The sequence below is a fragment of the Nannobrachium achirus genome, assembly GCF_963921795.1.
Source record: "Nannobrachium achirus genome assembly, chromosome: 4".
Classification (NCBI taxonomy): domain Eukaryota; kingdom Metazoa; phylum Chordata; class Actinopteri; order Myctophiformes; family Myctophidae; genus Nannobrachium; species Nannobrachium achirus.
Window position 1 is genome coordinate 45,295,767 of NC_137813.1, and position 17,913 is coordinate 45,313,679.

The following is a 17,913-nucleotide window of genomic DNA, read 5'->3' on the forward strand; positions in this document are numbered from 1 at the left end:
GTACTTTTAGGTCAGGGCTCACTATTTCATCAAGATAATGTAGTGTTTTATCAGAATACAATAACTGGGGGAGGGACCCCCTTTTTATGTCCCTTCCCAGTCTTTGCTCTTTACACTAATTCCAAGGCCACCGCTGATGTCGTGCTTACGTGTGATGTTTGTCTCCCATACGCTCTCACAGTCTTAATAGTCTTGCTAATGTCAGATGTTCTTGGCAGTGTCGAGGGCTTTTAGGGCGGCTCTTTTCTGGGTGTGTTCTTTTTAATACACGAGGACAGCAATGAGAGCTAGAGTGCGGAAAAACGGTAATGGTGCAGGAATGTGAGCCGATCATGGAGAAAGTGAGGCTTTCCAGCTGGAAGTGACACGAGAAGAGGGAGATTTTCTCTGAATCGTCCTGTCTTTCTTCTGCAAAAATGGAAAGACGAAAGAGAAATGGCCACCATCTGTTTTTCAAACAAGGAACATGTTGTGTGTTGTTGGCAATGTTCGTGTGTGTGCGTGTATGTGTGTCTATTGACAGACCTATTGCATTGTTAATATTTATGAGGGAACTTTTTTTCCCCTTTTTCTTTTCTCGCAATCCCACCCAATCCAACCTCTGGGCCCAGAGGTCCTACTCGTGCCAGGCTGTGAGTCAGCTGCAGCAGGCTTTGCCAAGGTGTCATGGGGCCCCTGCTTGCCAAAGCCCAGAATATTAAGGAACATGGTGGGAAAGCAGCTACAGCACACAGGCTTTGGCTGCAGCATAGCCTGATGCAGTTTCACAGATCTGTCCCAAATGCCTCAGTCTGTCAGCCTGTTTTCTGTGTTTAAATGGAACGCCAAAGCCATTCTAACGTCTGTGTGTGTGTGTGTGTGTCCGTGCTCTCTCCAGGTGCCGGCCGGGTTACATCGGAACTCTCTGTCAGCACATGGACCCCTGTCACCGGTCACCTTGTCTAAACGGAGCAGCATGCAAGAGCCAGGTGGCCAAGGGGATCCCACAATACTCCTGTGTTTGTCAGAGAGGATACAGAGGTACGGCTGTGTAAACATATTTAATTTTGCTCAATTGTCTCATTGACCATTTGCATTCACACAGCGAGGAGATGTTTCACTCTAACGTCACGCTGGGTACATAAAATCTAAATGACCGCCAGCCGAGTTCCACGTTTCCCTTTCTAACCGAACACAATTCACCCACGATTCTCTAGGCCAAGACTGCTCCCTCATAGACGCCTGTGCCACGAGTCCCTGTGCCAACGGCGCCCGCTGTGCCAACTGGAATAACCAATACAACTGCTCCTGCCCACCTGGCTTCCAGGGAAAGAACTGCCGCAATGACATTGACGAGTGCCACAAGCCTGCCGTGTGCCTGAACAGGGGCCTCTGCTTAAATACCCAGGGGTCCTTCCGCTGCCAGTGCCCGCCCGGCTACAGCGGGCGCACTTGTGAGGTGTCCACGCTGCCCTGCGCCCCCTCCCAGTGCCTCAACGGGGGCACCTGCCGACAGACCAGTGACCACTCCTACGAGTGTGCATGCCTGCCAGGTACACAAGCTCTCCCAGCATGTTCACTTACACACACACACACAGAGAGACACACGCATGCACGCACGTCATTGCATTGGCCAGAGACCAGTATTTCCCAGATCCCCCAGCATAAGCAGTAGAGGCATTCGGGTTTTCCCAAGCGGATGACGTAGGTGTCAGCGACTCAGCGTTGCTGCTGGGATTTACTCCCCTGTCCCAGGTCAGCTTCCTGGCTGCTATTAATAGCCGCGCAGTGGGAGGGTGGGAGAGCTGAGGAGCCTTGCTCGCCCACGCTCTCCTTCGCTCCGCTCTCTTCGCTGCGCGAGGAATTTACTTTATGGGCCCTCTGGTTTCGCTCCGGGGAGTTGACAGGAAATGTCTCTTGCCAGAGAGGAAGTCATTGAAACTGTGAGAGATTATAAAACAAGCAAACACTGCGGGGAGTGCGGAGTGCGGACCTCTGGAGTGGAGTGGTGTCATGCCTGGTGCTGGCGTGGTGTGGGAACCCGCCATGAGAAGATGTAAACAGTCAAGACACCCACTGAATCTTTTTACCGACCCCTCTGGCCCAATACCTCCGCCACTGTGGGAAATATAAGTAAAGGTTATTGAGTCATGTTTAGTTGAGGGAAATGGGGCCCACGGATGTATAGTAAACACTGCTTTTATGTGTGTGCACTCCTGACACAAGAGATGGGGAGTAAGTCAAAGCAATGTCCCCAAAAGTTAGTAACTGACTGTCATTACTGTCTCACAACTTGTCACCACAAGTGCAGAACAAATACATCGTAAAGAACAAAATCAACATTTTGACCGCTGAAGAAGACCTCAGTGGTCGAATGCTGGTTCTATTCTTTACGATAGATTTGTTCTGCATCTTGGCTACGAGTCGTGCAACTTCAATATTATTCTCGCGTGGTCAACACCTCCACAATACTGATGGACGCCCCTTCCTTTTGTTTGTTTGTCACTACTGTCTGCCATAACTCCCTGAACTCTTGTCTTTCTCAGGATTTGAGGGACACAACTGCGAGAATAACGTGGATGACTGTCCAGGCCACAAGTGCATGAATGGAGGTATTTGCGTGGATGGAGTCAACACATACAACTGCCAGTGTTCTCCAGAATGGACAGGTACAGTAGCGCTTAATTATGCACCCGTTTTAACAGAAACGTAAAACGTGTAAAGTGGGTCTCAATGAATTTGGTTTCACTCCCGCCAGGCCAGTACTGTGCCGAGGACGTCAACGAGTGCCTCATGCAACCCAACGCTTGCCACAACGGCGGCACCTGCTTCAACACGATCGGCGGCCACACCTGCGTGTGCGTCAACGGCTGGACGGGCGACGACTGCAGCGAGAACATCGACGACTGCGCCATCGCCGTCTGCTTCAACGGCGCCACTTGCCACGACCGCGTGGCGTCGTTTTTCTGCGAGTGTCCTGTGGGAAAGACTGGTGAGTTCAGCCGATCCGGTCATCCGTTCCTTGGCTTCTCCTCGATCCGGTCGGGTTTGATTTGTGAACTTGCATATTGACATCTCTCCCCCCCAACCCAATCAGGTCTGCTGTGCCACCTCGATGACGCGTGCGTCAGTAACCCCTGCAACGAGGGCGCGGTATGTGATACCAACCCCCTGAACGGCCGCGCCATCTGCACCTGCCCTGCCGGCTTTGTCGGAGGTGCCTGCAATCAGGACATGGATGAGTGTTCAATCGGTGAGTCCTGGTGCATGGTAAAGTCCTCTGTACATTCTACCATGCCTGCCCTTTTGCAGCTCTCTTACTTTGGTGTAGGGACGGGACGATAAGCGATTTTATTGTTTATTGTGATAAAAAACACTCACGATAATCGTAACGTGGAGATTTCATTTAGCGTGATATCGCCCTCCGTCATGCACTGGGATCAATTCACTTTTTATTTGCCGAGCTGCATATTCGGTACCACTTAAACCCTCTATAATTGGTAAAAGGTACTTATAATATTATTATACATACTCGATACTCTTTTTTTTTTTCATTCTCTATCAAATGTCTTTGCCAAAAAATAGCCGATCTACAAGCTCACAACGCGTCACGTTGTGACGCGTTGTGAGCTTGGAGATCGGCAATTTTTGTGACGCGTTGTGAGCTTGTAGATCGGCAATTTTTTGGCAAATGTTCCGCCCCAGGATAATGGATTTTGATTATCGTGATAATATCTTAAATCGTGATATGAAATTGTCATATCGTCCCATCTCTACGTTGGTGTGTTTCTCACATTTAAAATGTTCATTCTCTCTCTCTACCCACAAGGTGCCAACCCATGTGAGCACTTTGGAAAGTGTGTGAACACGGAGGGCTCCTTCCAGTGTCAGTGCGGCCGAGGCTACGCCGGGCCGCGCTGCGAGATCGACATCAACGAGTGCTTGTCCATGCCGTGTCAGAACGACGCCACCTGTCTGGATCGCATCGGCGAGTTCACCTGCATCTGCATGCCAGGTACCCCAACCAGCTGCTCGCTGCTGACACCCAGTAGTTTTGCCGTTTAATTTGTAGTACTTTGGGGGCGCCCGCTGGCCTAGTCAAGGCGCATACCACATACTATGCTATGATGCCTGCTGGCGTCGCCGGTTCGATTCCCGATCTGGACGACCTTCGCCGCATGTCATTCCCCATCTCTCTCCCCATTTCCTGTCAGTCTACTGTCCTATCACATAAAGGCATAAAAAGCCCCCCAAAAAAACGAATCTTTAGTTTGTAGTACTTTATTTGGAACATTTTCTTGTATGCGTTTTTAGTTTTTCCATACAAACCTGAAGAATTTCACTGCCCTCAATGTTGCTCCCAGCTGTGCTGCGTTGTGTGCCTGCATGTGTCAGTGAAACACCTTGAACCCTATCTTCCTTCAAGCTGCTGACAGTTGACTAGCCCATCACTCAAACCTCGAAGGAAGCATGTACTGACTGCCGGCGGTAGTGTTATGTAACACAATCGGGCGTTCATATGGGAATGGAAGCCCTCCTTCGTTCTCGGATCCACTGTACGGCCAGACGGGGTATTATTGACTGAGTTATGGTCTGAGCACTGCGAGACAAAAAAAAAAGAAAACCTCAGTGAAACTCTCTCACGCGCACAGTCCTCCGTGCGTCCCGGGGTTTCGGGGGACTATACAAATTAGAGCTGCGAGTCGTCTCTATAGGGCTGAGATGGGAAGAGAGGGCGAGCGGCCAGGGGGAGGAGTGTGCTGTGAATACTAATGAGCTGGAGAGTGGTGGGAATGGACAGGAACAATAGGGCCCCTCTGTGCTCCACTTTGCACCCCTCGCACACACACACACACACACACACACACACACACACACACACACACACACACACACACACACACACACACACACACACACACACACACAGGGAGAGAGAGAGGTCTTTTCCCAGAGCCTCTCCCCCTGTCACCCCTCAAACCCACCAACACCCCCTCCCCCCCATGTTCACAGACAGGCCCTTCCTCACCACCCTCCTCCTCATCGTCTGGCTCACATAAGAGCCGCTGATTATTTTCTGATTCCACACCAGCCTCTCTCCGCGGGAGCGGGCCGTCTCTGCTCCACACTCTGTTTCACCTCAATAGAGGAGCCCTCTATAGCACGGTGCAGCTCAGTGTAGCGGTGGTGTTGCTAATGCTCCTCCATGGACGGTGAAGGGTGTGGTAGCCAGGGATGGGACGATACGTGATATTAACGTTTATCGTGATAAAAAACACGCATGATAATCATATCGTGGAGATTTAATTTATCGTGATATCGCCCTCCGTCATGCACTGGGATCAATTCACCTTTTATTTGCCGAGCTGCATATCTGGTACCACTTAAACCCTCTAGAATTGGTAAAAGGTACTTATAATATACTTGATAGTCTTTTTTCACTCTCTATCAAATGTCTTTGCCAAAAAATAGCCGATCTACAAGCTTGTAGATCGGCTATTTTTTGGCAAATGTTCCGCCCCAGGATAATGGATTTTGATTATCGCGATGATATCGTAAATCAAGATTTCTTTTGTCACAATAATCGTGATATGAAATCTTCATATGGTCCCATCCCTAGTGGTAGCTCTGGTCAGAGCAGAAGGAGCCCCGGTAGTTTTGGAGATCATTTCCCATCCGGGGGTGGTGGTGGTGGTGGTGTGGTGGTGGTGGAGGGGGTTAAAGCACCATTTTCTTCCCCCTGTGGTTCAGTAGAGACCATTGATTGAGAACCCTCCCCGAGGCCTCCTGTGACAGAGAGGAAATTTTCCCACAGCCCGTCTGCATCCTCCTCCACCACCCCCCACCACCCACTCACACTCTTAACGTGTGCACACGCACGCACTAATACACCCATATACACCCATGCATTATGCAGGAATGCGCGGAGGACGAGCAAGTCCCGAGTATTGATCCTAATAACGTCTTCCGAATGGCCCTGCTTTCCCCACACTGTCATCCTCTTGTGTTAAAGTGTTGATGTATGATGAATCTTTGTCTTCCAGGCTACATGGGGACGTACTGTGAGGTGGACGTGGACGACTGTGAGAGCAACCCGTGCGTGAACGATGGCATCTGCAGAGACATGGTGAACGGCTTCACGTGCACCTGCCAGCCAGGTAAGCCAGCCCTACGTGTACATCTAAAGCAGTGCTTCTCAAACTGTCAAATCTCAAAAAAGGTCTCCCCTTAACTCTGACTGTGTACAAATGGAACCTATTTGGTTCCATTTGTACACAGTTACAGAGTTGTATGGGTCAATTTAGACCTCCCTAAAGGAACCCACAGAGTCCCTGGAATCCACTTTGAGAACCACAGATCTAAAGGGTGATGCATACTTAGTTCTTCATCGTATTGTGCACAGAAAATGGCACAACATGGGGCGCCCGCTGGCCTAGCGGTCCAGGCACATACCACATACACGTAGACTCTAATGCCTGACAGCATGTCGCGAGTTCGAGTCCCGATCCCGACGACCTTTGCTGCGTGTCACTCCCTGTCTCTCTCTCCCTGTGTCCTGTCTACTTACTGTACTATCAATAAAGCCCCAAAAATATCTTAAAAAATTAAAATATGCGCTTGACAATAGATCGACAAAAGATCAACAATAGATTGACGATGGATCAATCGATAGAGTAGATCTGCATCTATTGTTGGTGCGTGACGACCGGCACGCAACCAAGCACAAATCTCCCATAACGGGGTTGATGTGCGCAGTGAGAACAGGTGCGAGAGGAGAGCCAGAGTTTAAATGTCACCCTGAGCCATCAGAGGGAGGGAGGGAGGACCGGCCTGGATGGTTTGGCCTGCTGGCGTTTAGAAGCCACCACTCATAATAAAAATAAAAAAAGGCCCCAAAGGCTGCCTATCCTCTTGCCTGAACAAAGACACTATTGTGACCCCCAGCTCCCCTCCTCTCTGGTGGAATGTGGAAAGGACAGCAGCCAGACCCCCCCCCCCCCCCCCAACCCCCCCTCCCCCTCCCACCGTCACTCCCCGCAATGGTGGGGGCAACAGCAGTCCTGCTAATGAGATTCTTTTCCAGGTCCGCAATTTACATCTGGGGTAGACATCCCCCTTCACCCCCCATCTAGCTATTGAGCCTGTAGGAGCTGATGCAGGCAAGGGAGGGGAGGGGAGGGGGGTTCCCCGAAAGCGAACACAATCCCACCGTCCCGTCCGTCCTGTCCTGTCTCCCCCTCTTTCGCCCCTCTCGTCCAAGCACCAGCTCACAGGCTATCCTCACACTGTTAACCCATTTAGGCCTAGAATTATTGAATGCTTTAACCAGTGAAAAATAGCAGATATACAAGCTCACAGCAGTAACTGACTAACTGAGCTCCAGTTAAGTGAAAAGGACCTTTTCTTTGACGATGGCTGGCCAGATTGCTGACATAGAAACATAGGTTAGAAGGATTCAAAAGACACTTATAGAATCGGGTCAAAATTCTAATTTTCACGATTTTTCAAAAATAGCAGATCTACAAGCTCGCAGCGCAGCACTCGGTGCCGCGCTGTGAGCTTGTATATCTGCTATTTTTCAATAGTTAAAGCATAAAATAATGATACACGATAATGTGTACCCGTTCTGACTGGGTTTTAATCAACAGATCAGATTCTAGCAGCACACCGTTCACCCCTCTCTGGGCGCTGTGCCCACCGATTTCAAGACCTCTCGAAAATAGGTTTACACAAGGAAATTACAAAACAATATTATTATTTTTTGTGCATACATACAGTACTTGTACCAAGACTGTATCCAGTAACATAGAGAGCCTTAGAATGAAATTTGCCACATTCCTCTGCACTTCACGGTATATCACATTATCCTGGCGTTCCACGATTCAGCCTGGTCCAGACACTCACTCATAACCATAACCTGAAATGAGTCATGGCCCTGACATTGCTATGCATCAGATGCGTTTTTCAGCATCCAGACGGTATAGATGAGCAGATAGCCCGTGCATTCTCCTTGCTCACATGCTCTTCAGTCACACCACCTCAGAACCTCCCCGCGGAACTCGGATTGAAGCGCAGGGTTCGTGACCTCTGTAAGGGCCTTCTGCACCCACCGAACCATCATCTCACCACTGGTCCCCCAAGTGCACAGATAACACATGCATACACCCATAACCAGTCGAGACGTTCTTGGACCCCGACTCCTGGCCAGACGTCCCTAAACGTAGCCGGAGACCTTTGCCCTCTTAAGAAGAGACAGTGCTGCCCTCTGACCTGAATGTGGACCCTTCCACTGGAGCTTTTCTCTGACCCCTCACCCCTGTGTTTGCCTGTCCCAGGGTTTACTGGCACCATGTGTCAGATCGACATAGACGAGTGCGCCAGCACGCCCTGCCAGAACGGAGCCAAGTGCTACGACCGGCCCAACGGATACGAGTGCCGCTGTGCTGAAGGTAAGGCTCTCCTTTGCTCTAACCACCAAAGCCCTATCGACCTCGTCATGTCAAGAATAGCAAAACAGTCTAGAAGCTAACAACGCGTCGCACGGCGACATTGTTGTGAGTTTGTAGATCAGTGGTTTTCAACCCTTTTCATATCAAGGTCCATTATTTATTCAGCATTTGATTCACCTGAAGAGATTTAGCCTCTCAGACCCAAAATGTGTTTCCATGCTCTGTTGATGTGGTACCAGAGGAGAGATGACAGGCTAACGTTGATCAAAATAACAATTCCTCTACATTCTCTAATTGTGTAAACTTGTATACAATTAGTAATGTGGATGCTTGACAATAATTCAAATCTTGAGTGTGAAAAATGAAACCAAATGAACCCGTAAGAGCCCATTTGGTTTCATTTTACGCTCTCAGGAGTTCAAGATCAGTAAGGGTCGATTTGGTTACCAACTCTCCATCATTTAGCCGTGGACCACCTGGAACCCCCTCAGGGACCACAGGTGGTCCCCGGACCACTGGTTTGAAAACCACTGTTGTAGATAATGGCAACACCAGGTTGAAGGTGGTTAATACCTGACCGCGATGTGTTAACCGGACAGATAAGGAGTGGTCGATAGAACCTAGTGTTTTAACACGAGCCAGAGCCACCTGTAGGAGTGTGTCTCGTCTCAGTGGATCCTCAAGTTGATCCGGGGTCAGCTGGTTCTCTTTGGGCGTCTGCTGGGTCCTGGCAGACTGACTTGAGGCCATAATCCCCCTCTTTTCCCTTTGGGCCCTCAGGATCACGGGGGTCACTCGGGGCCAGCAGCTGCCGATGACGGGGAGGCATGGTCATCACCCCGACATCTGTTCATGTGTACCCCACAATGCATAGCCCCACACAGGCACACACCGCCACTTTATGGCGTATACCCAGTAATATCCTCAGTGTTAATGCGAACCAAAGGGACGTAACATTTGTGCGTTCTCGGAGTTATGAATTGGTTAAATTAACAGTTCTCATTCATTCATTCATTCATGCATGCATGCAGTCATTCATTCATTTCCACAAGGACGGAGATATCAGGAGATACCTAGAAGCCAGTAAGCTACAGGGAAGCTTTTATTTGCAGAGAGAATCAAAGTTGCATTGAGTTCCCTGCATGTGTGTGTGTGTGTGTGTGTGTGCGCGCGCACAGTGTGCTGCTGGTTTGTGAGTTTGTTTGGGCCTATGCCTGCAGGGGAGCCTGGCTCATTGTTTCAGTGGCCAGCTGCTTGGTATTCCCTGTGTTTGTGGGACCCCTCCGTTGAGTGAAGTGGCCCTGTTTGACGTGGCGCGGCCTATTGTCCCCCACCCACCACCCCCGCGCTCCCCCCGCCGCCGAGAACAAAGGCGGGACTGGGAGGCCCGTGTGTAGAGGGCCCTTCTTCCACTGCTTTGCCCAGCTCAGCACTGCTACTCCAACACACACACACACACACACACACACACACACACACACACACACACACACACACACACACACACACACACACACACACCAGCAGTGGCTTGTCTCGCACACGCACAGCGTCGGCATGGGAACCACAGGGCCCAGACTCTGCACTGTAGAAGCTTTCATAAAGAAAGAGTGGGGAAATAGAAAGAGGAAGTTGAAAGAGATACAAAAAAAAGGGAAATGGGGAAGGGAGAGTAAAATGAAAGGAAATTGATAGATTGAAGGAAAGAATGGAAATAAAGAGGATTACGATGTAAACAAAAAGGGTTTTGGGGGGTTAAAGGGAATTTGATTTGTGACGAGACTGTAATGGAGCAGGGGAAAGACAAACACAGTGGGTTCTCAAGGTGCACACACAGTAAAATCCTGAGTTATTTAACACTTGAGAAGGTAAAAACAGACCTGTAAGGGTAAGTCAGCACTCAGGATTGTGCCGTGTTTAAAAAGCTTGCAGTGTATTAACAGAACATCAGATGAGTGTTTTATCTTGGAGCCCTTCCTTATCTCTCTTCCTCCCTCCCCAGGTTATGAGGGTACTCTATGCGAGAGCAACATCAACAACTGCCACCCTGACCCGTGCCACCACGGCACGTGTGTGGACGGTATCGCCAGCTACACCTGTAACTGTGATGCCGGTTACACGGGCTACCGCTGTGAGAACCAGCTCAACGAATGCCACAGCAATCCCTGCCAGAACGGAGGCAAGTGTGTGGATCTGGTCAACAAATACATCTGCCAGTGTCTGCATGGAACCTCCGGTAAGATCTCCCCCAATGCACACGCAATTACACCGCCGCAAACACTTGCACTGTAACATCCTGGATGTTAATTTAAGTCTTGAAAATAATTCTCGGAATTACAAATGGATAAATTAAACAGGATTGTACTTTGTAGAGTACCTGTTCATTCAAACCTTTGAATGAGAGATGGCTTTGAAATTACACACCAAAGGCTACTATAAGATACATCAGTGTAAAGGTCATCTTTTCTGATGGTGTCCTAATTGTTGTTAAAAAGATATGCCCCAATTTGTCTTCTCGTCCTTACAGGCACAAACTGTGAGATCAACTTTGACGATTGTGCCAGTAACCCATGTGACTACGGTATCTGCAAGGACGGAATCAACCGCTACGACTGTGTCTGCAAACCCGGCTTCACTGGTAACGTCCTCTTAAAAGAAAGCACATTTTGACAAGAACAAATCCATTCGGTGTAGATAGGGCTGATAAGCCATGGCTGACCATGACTGACCGTGGCTGATTTCTTGTCTCCTAGGTTCCAAATGTAACGTAGAGATAGACGAGTGTTCATCCAGCCCCTGCCGGAATGGAGGCACATGCGTTGACGAGGAGAATGGATTTCACTGCCAGTGTCCCGAGGGCTTCAAGCCCCCATACTGTTACTCCCAGGTGGATGAGTGTGGCAGCAGCCCCTGTGTTCATGGAGCCTGCAGGGATGATATTAATGGGTAAGAGCAATGTCATCCTCCTTTTGTTACTGTTTATCATTTTAATGTGATGAAGTTTCCAATAGGAAAACATGACAAACTAGAAAGATGCAATTCTGGGAAATTGCGAGTGTGGTTGCCTATTTATTGTCTGGATAGCCAAATTGTCATGTGAAGCTTGACATATTCTCAAGCTAGCACCTCTCCCCCATTGAACGCAATGGACTTACTCTATAATGGCTTCCTGATTGCCCATAAGTTCATCTAGAAAGAAAGAAGGAGATACATAAATAAAGTAGCAATAGTACTATAGTGTGTTGCGCCTGACGCCTGTTGGGCACACTAACTGGTTGATCACCCTCCTGTATTGACCGGGTCCTTACCTGTCCTTCCCAGGTACCGCTGTGACTGCGAGCCTGGCTGGGTGGGCAAGAACTGTGACCTGGACCGGAATGACTGTTTGCCAAGCCCTTGCCAGAATGCCGGCACTTGCATTGACCAGCTCAATGGCTTCAACTGCAAGTGTCGCCAGGGCTTCAGAGGTGAGAGGCACCACAAGGAATGCAACATACCTTGGATCAATCCATTTGATGCATGCATACGTGTGATTGTTTTATTTATTTTTCTCTCAAATAGACTAGGATACCTTTGTAATAAACTTGAGTTTTCCCTTGGTTTTTGGTGGCAACATTGCCACCAGCCTATGTGTTGTACAGTCTTGTGGTGTTGAACTGCACACACAATACATATATTTATGGCAAATTTCAAGACAATTTCAACTCTTAAAGGAGTCAAGACTCTATACATACGTAATTTACTAGCATATATTTAATTACAATATTGGTAAAACATTTAGAAGGGAAAATATTTGACAGTTGTTATGCCTCAATTAAAATCTCTGTGATAGAATTGAGTGGTTCCCATTTCCCAGGTCATTAATGTGAATAGGCCCCTCTAATTCCATGCTGTTGTACTGATTGACATTCTCATACCCCCCTCTAGTGGATATCTGGAGAACTACAGAACCCATCAATAATAGTTTGATAGAATCCAACAGGTTTGACAGTGACACACACACAGCCGCTGGGTACTACAGTACATTTCACATCTAAAAATGTAACTATCCTCCTGTTTTCTAGGTAACCTGTGCCAGGTGAACATCAACGAGTGTGCGTCCAGCCCCTGTCTGAACAAAGGCAGCTGTGTGGACGGCGTGGCCAGTTTCACCTGCATGTGTGAGCTGCCCTACAGCGGACCCACCTGTGCCGAGGTCCTCACTCCCTGCACCCCGAACCCCTGCGCCAACCACGCCCTCTGCACACACACCCCCGACTACCTGGGCTACCAGTGTAATTGCCAACCAGGATGGCAAGGTGAGCAGGTTTTTCCTCCCATTAACCCATTTAGAACGGGGTACACGTTTTGTGTATCATTATTTTATGCTTTAACTGTTGAAAAATAGCAGATATACAAGCTCACAGCGCGGCACCGAGTGCCGCGCTGCGAGCTTGTAGATCTGCTATTTTTGAAAAATCGTAAAAGTTTGAATTTTGACCCGATGCTATAAGTGTCTTTTGAATCCTTCTAAGGTTTTTTGAAAAAAAACTATGTTTCTGTGTCAGCAATCTTGCTAGCCGTCGTCAAAGAAAAGGTCCTTTTTGCTTAAATGGAGCTCAGTTAGTCTGTTCTTGAGAGACTACTGTGTCAGTGGTTCTCAAACCTTTTCATGTGAAGGACTTTATGTATTTGGCCACGGACCCGCATCTCAAAATATCTAGTTCCAGGGACCCCCCCAGAAGCAAAATTTGAGTTACAAACGTTTGCTTTGAAAATACATATATTAAAATATTTGCACACATTTCCACGACTTTTTCAAAAATAGCAGATCTACAAGCTCGCAGCGCGGCACTCGGTGCTTGTATATCTGCTATTTTTCACTGGTTAAAGCATTCAATAATGGGTTGACTCGGGAAGACACACCTTTATGAGAGAGATAAAAAGCGAGATAAGATGAAAGATTAGATCAAACCATCAGTGCTAGGACTGCACTTTAACGTGTCTTGTTTTGTGCTCTCCAGGTCAGTTGTGCAACATTGATGTGAACGAGTGCATCTCCAACCCCTGTAAGAACCGTGGAACTTGCACCAACACGCCAGGAGCCTTCGTGTGCGCCTGCAGAGTTGGATACACGGGGCCCACCTGCGAGGTCAACATCAACGACTGTTCTCCTAGTGAGTGGCCACTGAGCTCAACACACCAGATTAACACCACTGCTGATACATTTAAGATGTCATAGAGAGTAAAATCCTTAATTCATACCTTTTGTAACTCCAAAGCCCCTTTTCCACAGGCCCAACTCCACACCACACCACATCGCCCACTTGTGCCAGGTTTTCCACTACAAGGACCTGGGTAGAGTGGTGTGAAAGTGGTACTAAACGTGGTATTAAAAAGTATCCAATCTAGAGTAGGTCTGAGCTAGGCCAAACAGGGCCAAACATTCATAATGACTGATAACTCACTGACTTTTCATTTAGACCACCAGGATATAGTTGTAATACATGATAATAGATTCTATTGTGTTATAACCACTATTATAATCTATTATAGTTTATTATAATTATCATAGTAATACATTAACACTTTATAATGTATTATAATCACAGTTATAATCCATTATAGTGTATTATAATTTAGGATAGTTGTAATACAAATGTATATTGCATTATAATCACAGTTAAAAGGGTCAATTTGTTTCTTACCGATAGGGGTACTTTTGTGTAATGGAAACATGTAGATATTTTGTGGTGTGTGGTGGGGTGCTAAAGCTGCAGTCGAAAAGGGGCTCAAGAGTGTCAAATATAAACAAGTGGACCCGTAACGCAGCTGCTTTGTATGCAATGCATTTCCTGCATCCATATTTAACAAGACGACTCTTTTCTCTCTTTTCTTTTTCAGATCCGTGTCTGAATGGCGGCTCCTGTACTGACGAGGTGAACTCGTTCCACTGTAGCTGCCTGCCAGGCTTCACAGGACCTCGCTGTGCTTCTGAGATCAACGAGTGCCAGAGCTCGCCCTGTAAGAACGGTGGCACGTGCACGGACTACGTCAACTCCTACACATGCACCTGCAGGCCTGGCTTCACTGGCATCTACTGTGAGACCAACATCCCCGACTGCACTGAAAGGTGACTAGATATAACTTTTGAGTGTGTGTGCATATGCGTACATAATGGTTTGTGAATAGCGTTCTGTGATTCGTGTCGTGGACGTAGGGCTGTCACAATTATTACATAATCGTCTAATCGCAATTATTTGACATAATCGCAATTATTTGACATAATCGCAATTATTTGACATAATCGCAATTATTTTGTCATAATCGTTTACATGTTGAAATGTTCATATTTTCAAACATTTTCAAAAATTCTGGAATTAGCCGATCTTGTGAGCTTGCAGATCTGCTATTTCCACTATCAGTGTTCTTTTTCAAGTATAAAGTTCTCAAATATGCAAGTCTTTTTTTTTGTATACTTAGGTTATGTGTCATATCTGCCATGTGCAATTTCAAAGCCTACAAGCCAAACAGTAATGTAATTGTCAACGACCCAAACACAATCAAATCGCCAATCGCAAACGTTAACATGACAATCAATCGTCATGTAAAAGGTCATAATCGTGTAACAGCCCTATTCAAACGATCATTTTCTGTATGTCCACACAGTTCCTGTTTCAACGGCGGGACCTGCACAGACAAGATCAACGGCTACGACTGCAAGTGTCGCTCCGGGTTCACCGGCTCCCACTGCCAGTACGAGGTCAACGAATGCGACTCCCAGCCCTGCCTGAACGGTGGGATCTGCCAAGATGCACTGGAGTCCTTCCGCTGCTCTTGCCCCAAGGGCTACACCGGAAACCGCTGCCAGGTACACACCCATTATTTTATGCTTTAACTATTGAAAAATAGCCGATATACAAGCTCACAGCGCGGCACCGAGTGCCGCGCTGCGAGCTTGTAGATCTGCTATTTTTGAAAAATCGTGAAAATTAGAATTTTGACCCCCGATTCTATAAGTGTCTTTTGAATCCTTCTAAGGTTTTTTTTGAAAAACCCTATGTTTCTATGTCAGCAATCTGGCTAGCCGTCGTCAAAGAAAAGGTCCTTTTCACATATCTGGAGCTCAGTTAGTCTGTTCTTGAGACTACTATGTCAGTGGTTCTCAAACTTTTTCATGTGAAGGACCCCCAAAATTATATGTATTTGGCCACGGACACCCATCTCAAAATACTTAGTTCCAGGGACCCCCCAGAAGCAAAATTTAAGTATAGTCAAAAATACATATAGTCAAAGATTTGCACACATTTTCACGACGTTTAAAAAAATAGCAGATCTACAAGCTCGCAGCGCGGCACTCGGTACCGCGCTGTGAGCTTGTATATCTGCTATTTTTCACTGGTTAAAGCATTCAATAATTCTAGGCCTAAATGGGTTAAAAGCTCATTCATCGTGCATTAACGTGCTGAATGTTGAACTCAACACGTCTCTCATCTCGTTCCTTCCACCCAGTCATCGGTGGATTGGTGCAGACGCTCCTCTCCCTGCCAAAATGGAGGCCGATGTCGCCAGAAGGACGCCTCTTTCACTTGTGAATGCACTGGCGGCTGGTCGGGACGCTACTGCGACATCTCTAGGGTTTCCTGTGAGACGGCAGCTCGCCAGAGAGGTAAAGTCTGCCCCTCATCATATTCTTTTTCCTGCTGCTGACTGTGTGTGTGGGTACGCTCTACCATGTTTTACTATCTGTGTGGGGACATTTCTCTGGTACTTTTGGTCTCACGTCTTAATTCATTCTTCCATCCAATTCTTCCCCACCAGGCCTTCAAACAGATGATCTGTGTCACCGTGGCGGCCACTGTGTTAACACCGGGAACACTCACTACTGCAAATGTCCTGCTGACTACACTGGGAGCTACTGCGAAAGCCAGGTGGACCACTGCGAAGACAAACCCTGCCACAACGGTGCCACTTGCAGGGGCTACGTTGGAGGATACCAGTGTGACGTGAGTCCAGTATATCATCTTCTTCAGCAGCCTGGTTCAGCGTCAAGACGTTTCAAAGGATTCCTCGCCGTCACAGCAGTCGTCTAAATGTCCCTGTTCTTGTCATTCCAGTGCATGCCAGGCTACACCGGAGAGAACTGTGAGATGGAGATCAACGAGTGCCAGTCTCATCCTTGCCAGAACGGAGGCACCTGCATCGACCTGGTGGGCCATTACATCTGCTCGTGCCCTCCTGGCACATTGGGTAAGGACAGACTCACTCCAAAATAGAAACACAACTTTAAGTAAAAGCAAAGTGGCAGGGAGGGATTGCTTTAACTATGCTTTAACTATTGAAAAATAGCAGATATACAAGCTCACAGCGCGGCACCGAGTGCCGCGCTGCGAGCTTGTAGATCTGCTATTTTTTTTTAAATCGTGAAAGTTTGAACTTTGACCCGATTCTATAAGTGTCTTTTGAATCTTCTAAGGTTTTTTGAAAAAACCTATGTTTCTGTGTCAGCAATCTGGCCAGCCATCGTCAAAGAAAAGGTCCTTTTCACTTAACTGGAGCTCAGTTAGTCTGTTCTTGAGAGACTACTGTGTCAGTGGTTCTCAAACCTTTTCATGTGAAGGACCCCCAAAATTATATGTATTTGGCCACGGACCCGCATCTCAAAATATCTAGTTCCAGGGACCCCCCAGAAGCAAAATTTGAGTTACAAACGTTCGCTTTGAAAATACATATAGTCAAAGATTTGCACACATTTTCACAACTTTTTCAAAAATAGCAGATCTACAAGCTCGCAGCGCGGCACTCGGTGCCGCGCTGTGAGCTTGTATATCTGCTATTTTCACTGGTTAAAGTGGCAGGGAGGGATTGCTTTTTTTCCCCGTTATTCATTGAGATATTTCTCTTTCTCCTCAAGGTGTACTGTGTGAGATCAACGAGGATGACTGTGCGTCACCGATGAGGCTTCGCGGAGCTCCTCCTAAGTGCCTGAACAACGGAACCTGTGTGGACAGAGTGGGCGGCTACCGCTGCAACTGTCCCCCCGGCTTCACCGGAGAGCGATGTGAGGGAGACATCAACGAGTGTCTCTCTAGCCCCTGCAGTCCCACCAACAGCCTGGACTGTATCCAGTTGCCCAATGACTACCAGTGTGTCTGTAAGCCTGGCTTCACAGGTCAGAACCTATTTTTTTTTTGGATTTCCTAACCTCTGCACATAATGTGTGTATGTGATTTGTGCAATGCACGTGCATCCAAGTTGTATTTTGTGTTGGTGGCAGCGCTGTAACACCAGTTAAATGTTCTCCTCAGGTCGGAGGTGCCAGAGCCGGTACAGCGTGTGTGAGTCTCAGCCTTGCCAGAACGGAGGGGCCTGTTCTGTGTCTAGCAGCTCAGCGTTGGGATACATCTGCACCTGTCAGCTTGTAAGTGCACGTAGACATTCAGGGTCATGACAATGAGTTTAAAAACGTTTGGAATTCTGTGCTTGCATCATTCTCAGCACCCAG

At 47.7% G+C, this 17,913-nt stretch overlaps 1 protein-coding gene across 1 annotated transcript in view; it reads left to right on the plus strand.

Moving 5' to 3' along the window:
• The window catches only part of notch3 (notch receptor 3), a gene marked incomplete at its 5' end in the record, with an annotated part of 47,468 nt that overhangs the window by 19,983 nt on the left and 9,572 nt on the right, over positions 1 to 17,913 (plus strand). The window contains 21 exons of the mRNA XM_080724886.1: positions 878 to 1,020; positions 1,197 to 1,532; positions 2,526 to 2,648; positions 2,738 to 2,971; positions 3,077 to 3,232; positions 3,809 to 3,994; positions 6,024 to 6,137; positions 8,316 to 8,429; positions 10,432 to 10,665; positions 10,957 to 11,067; positions 11,183 to 11,375; positions 11,751 to 11,896; positions 12,494 to 12,727; positions 13,433 to 13,585; positions 14,313 to 14,541; positions 15,078 to 15,279; positions 15,921 to 16,077; positions 16,230 to 16,414; positions 16,526 to 16,658; positions 17,323 to 17,580; positions 17,717 to 17,829. Of these exons, the coding sequence (XP_080581012.1) occupies positions 878 to 1,020; positions 1,197 to 1,532; positions 2,526 to 2,648; positions 2,738 to 2,971; positions 3,077 to 3,232; positions 3,809 to 3,994; positions 6,024 to 6,137; positions 8,316 to 8,429; positions 10,432 to 10,665; positions 10,957 to 11,067; positions 11,183 to 11,375; positions 11,751 to 11,896; positions 12,494 to 12,727; positions 13,433 to 13,585; positions 14,313 to 14,541; positions 15,078 to 15,279; positions 15,921 to 16,077; positions 16,230 to 16,414; positions 16,526 to 16,658; positions 17,323 to 17,580; positions 17,717 to 17,829 (3,754 nt within the window). The remainder of the gene's footprint in view (positions 1 to 877; positions 1,021 to 1,196; positions 1,533 to 2,525; positions 2,649 to 2,737; positions 2,972 to 3,076; positions 3,233 to 3,808; positions 3,995 to 6,023; positions 6,138 to 8,315; positions 8,430 to 10,431; positions 10,666 to 10,956; positions 11,068 to 11,182; positions 11,376 to 11,750; positions 11,897 to 12,493; positions 12,728 to 13,432; positions 13,586 to 14,312; positions 14,542 to 15,077; positions 15,280 to 15,920; positions 16,078 to 16,229; positions 16,415 to 16,525; positions 16,659 to 17,322; positions 17,581 to 17,716; positions 17,830 to 17,913) is intronic.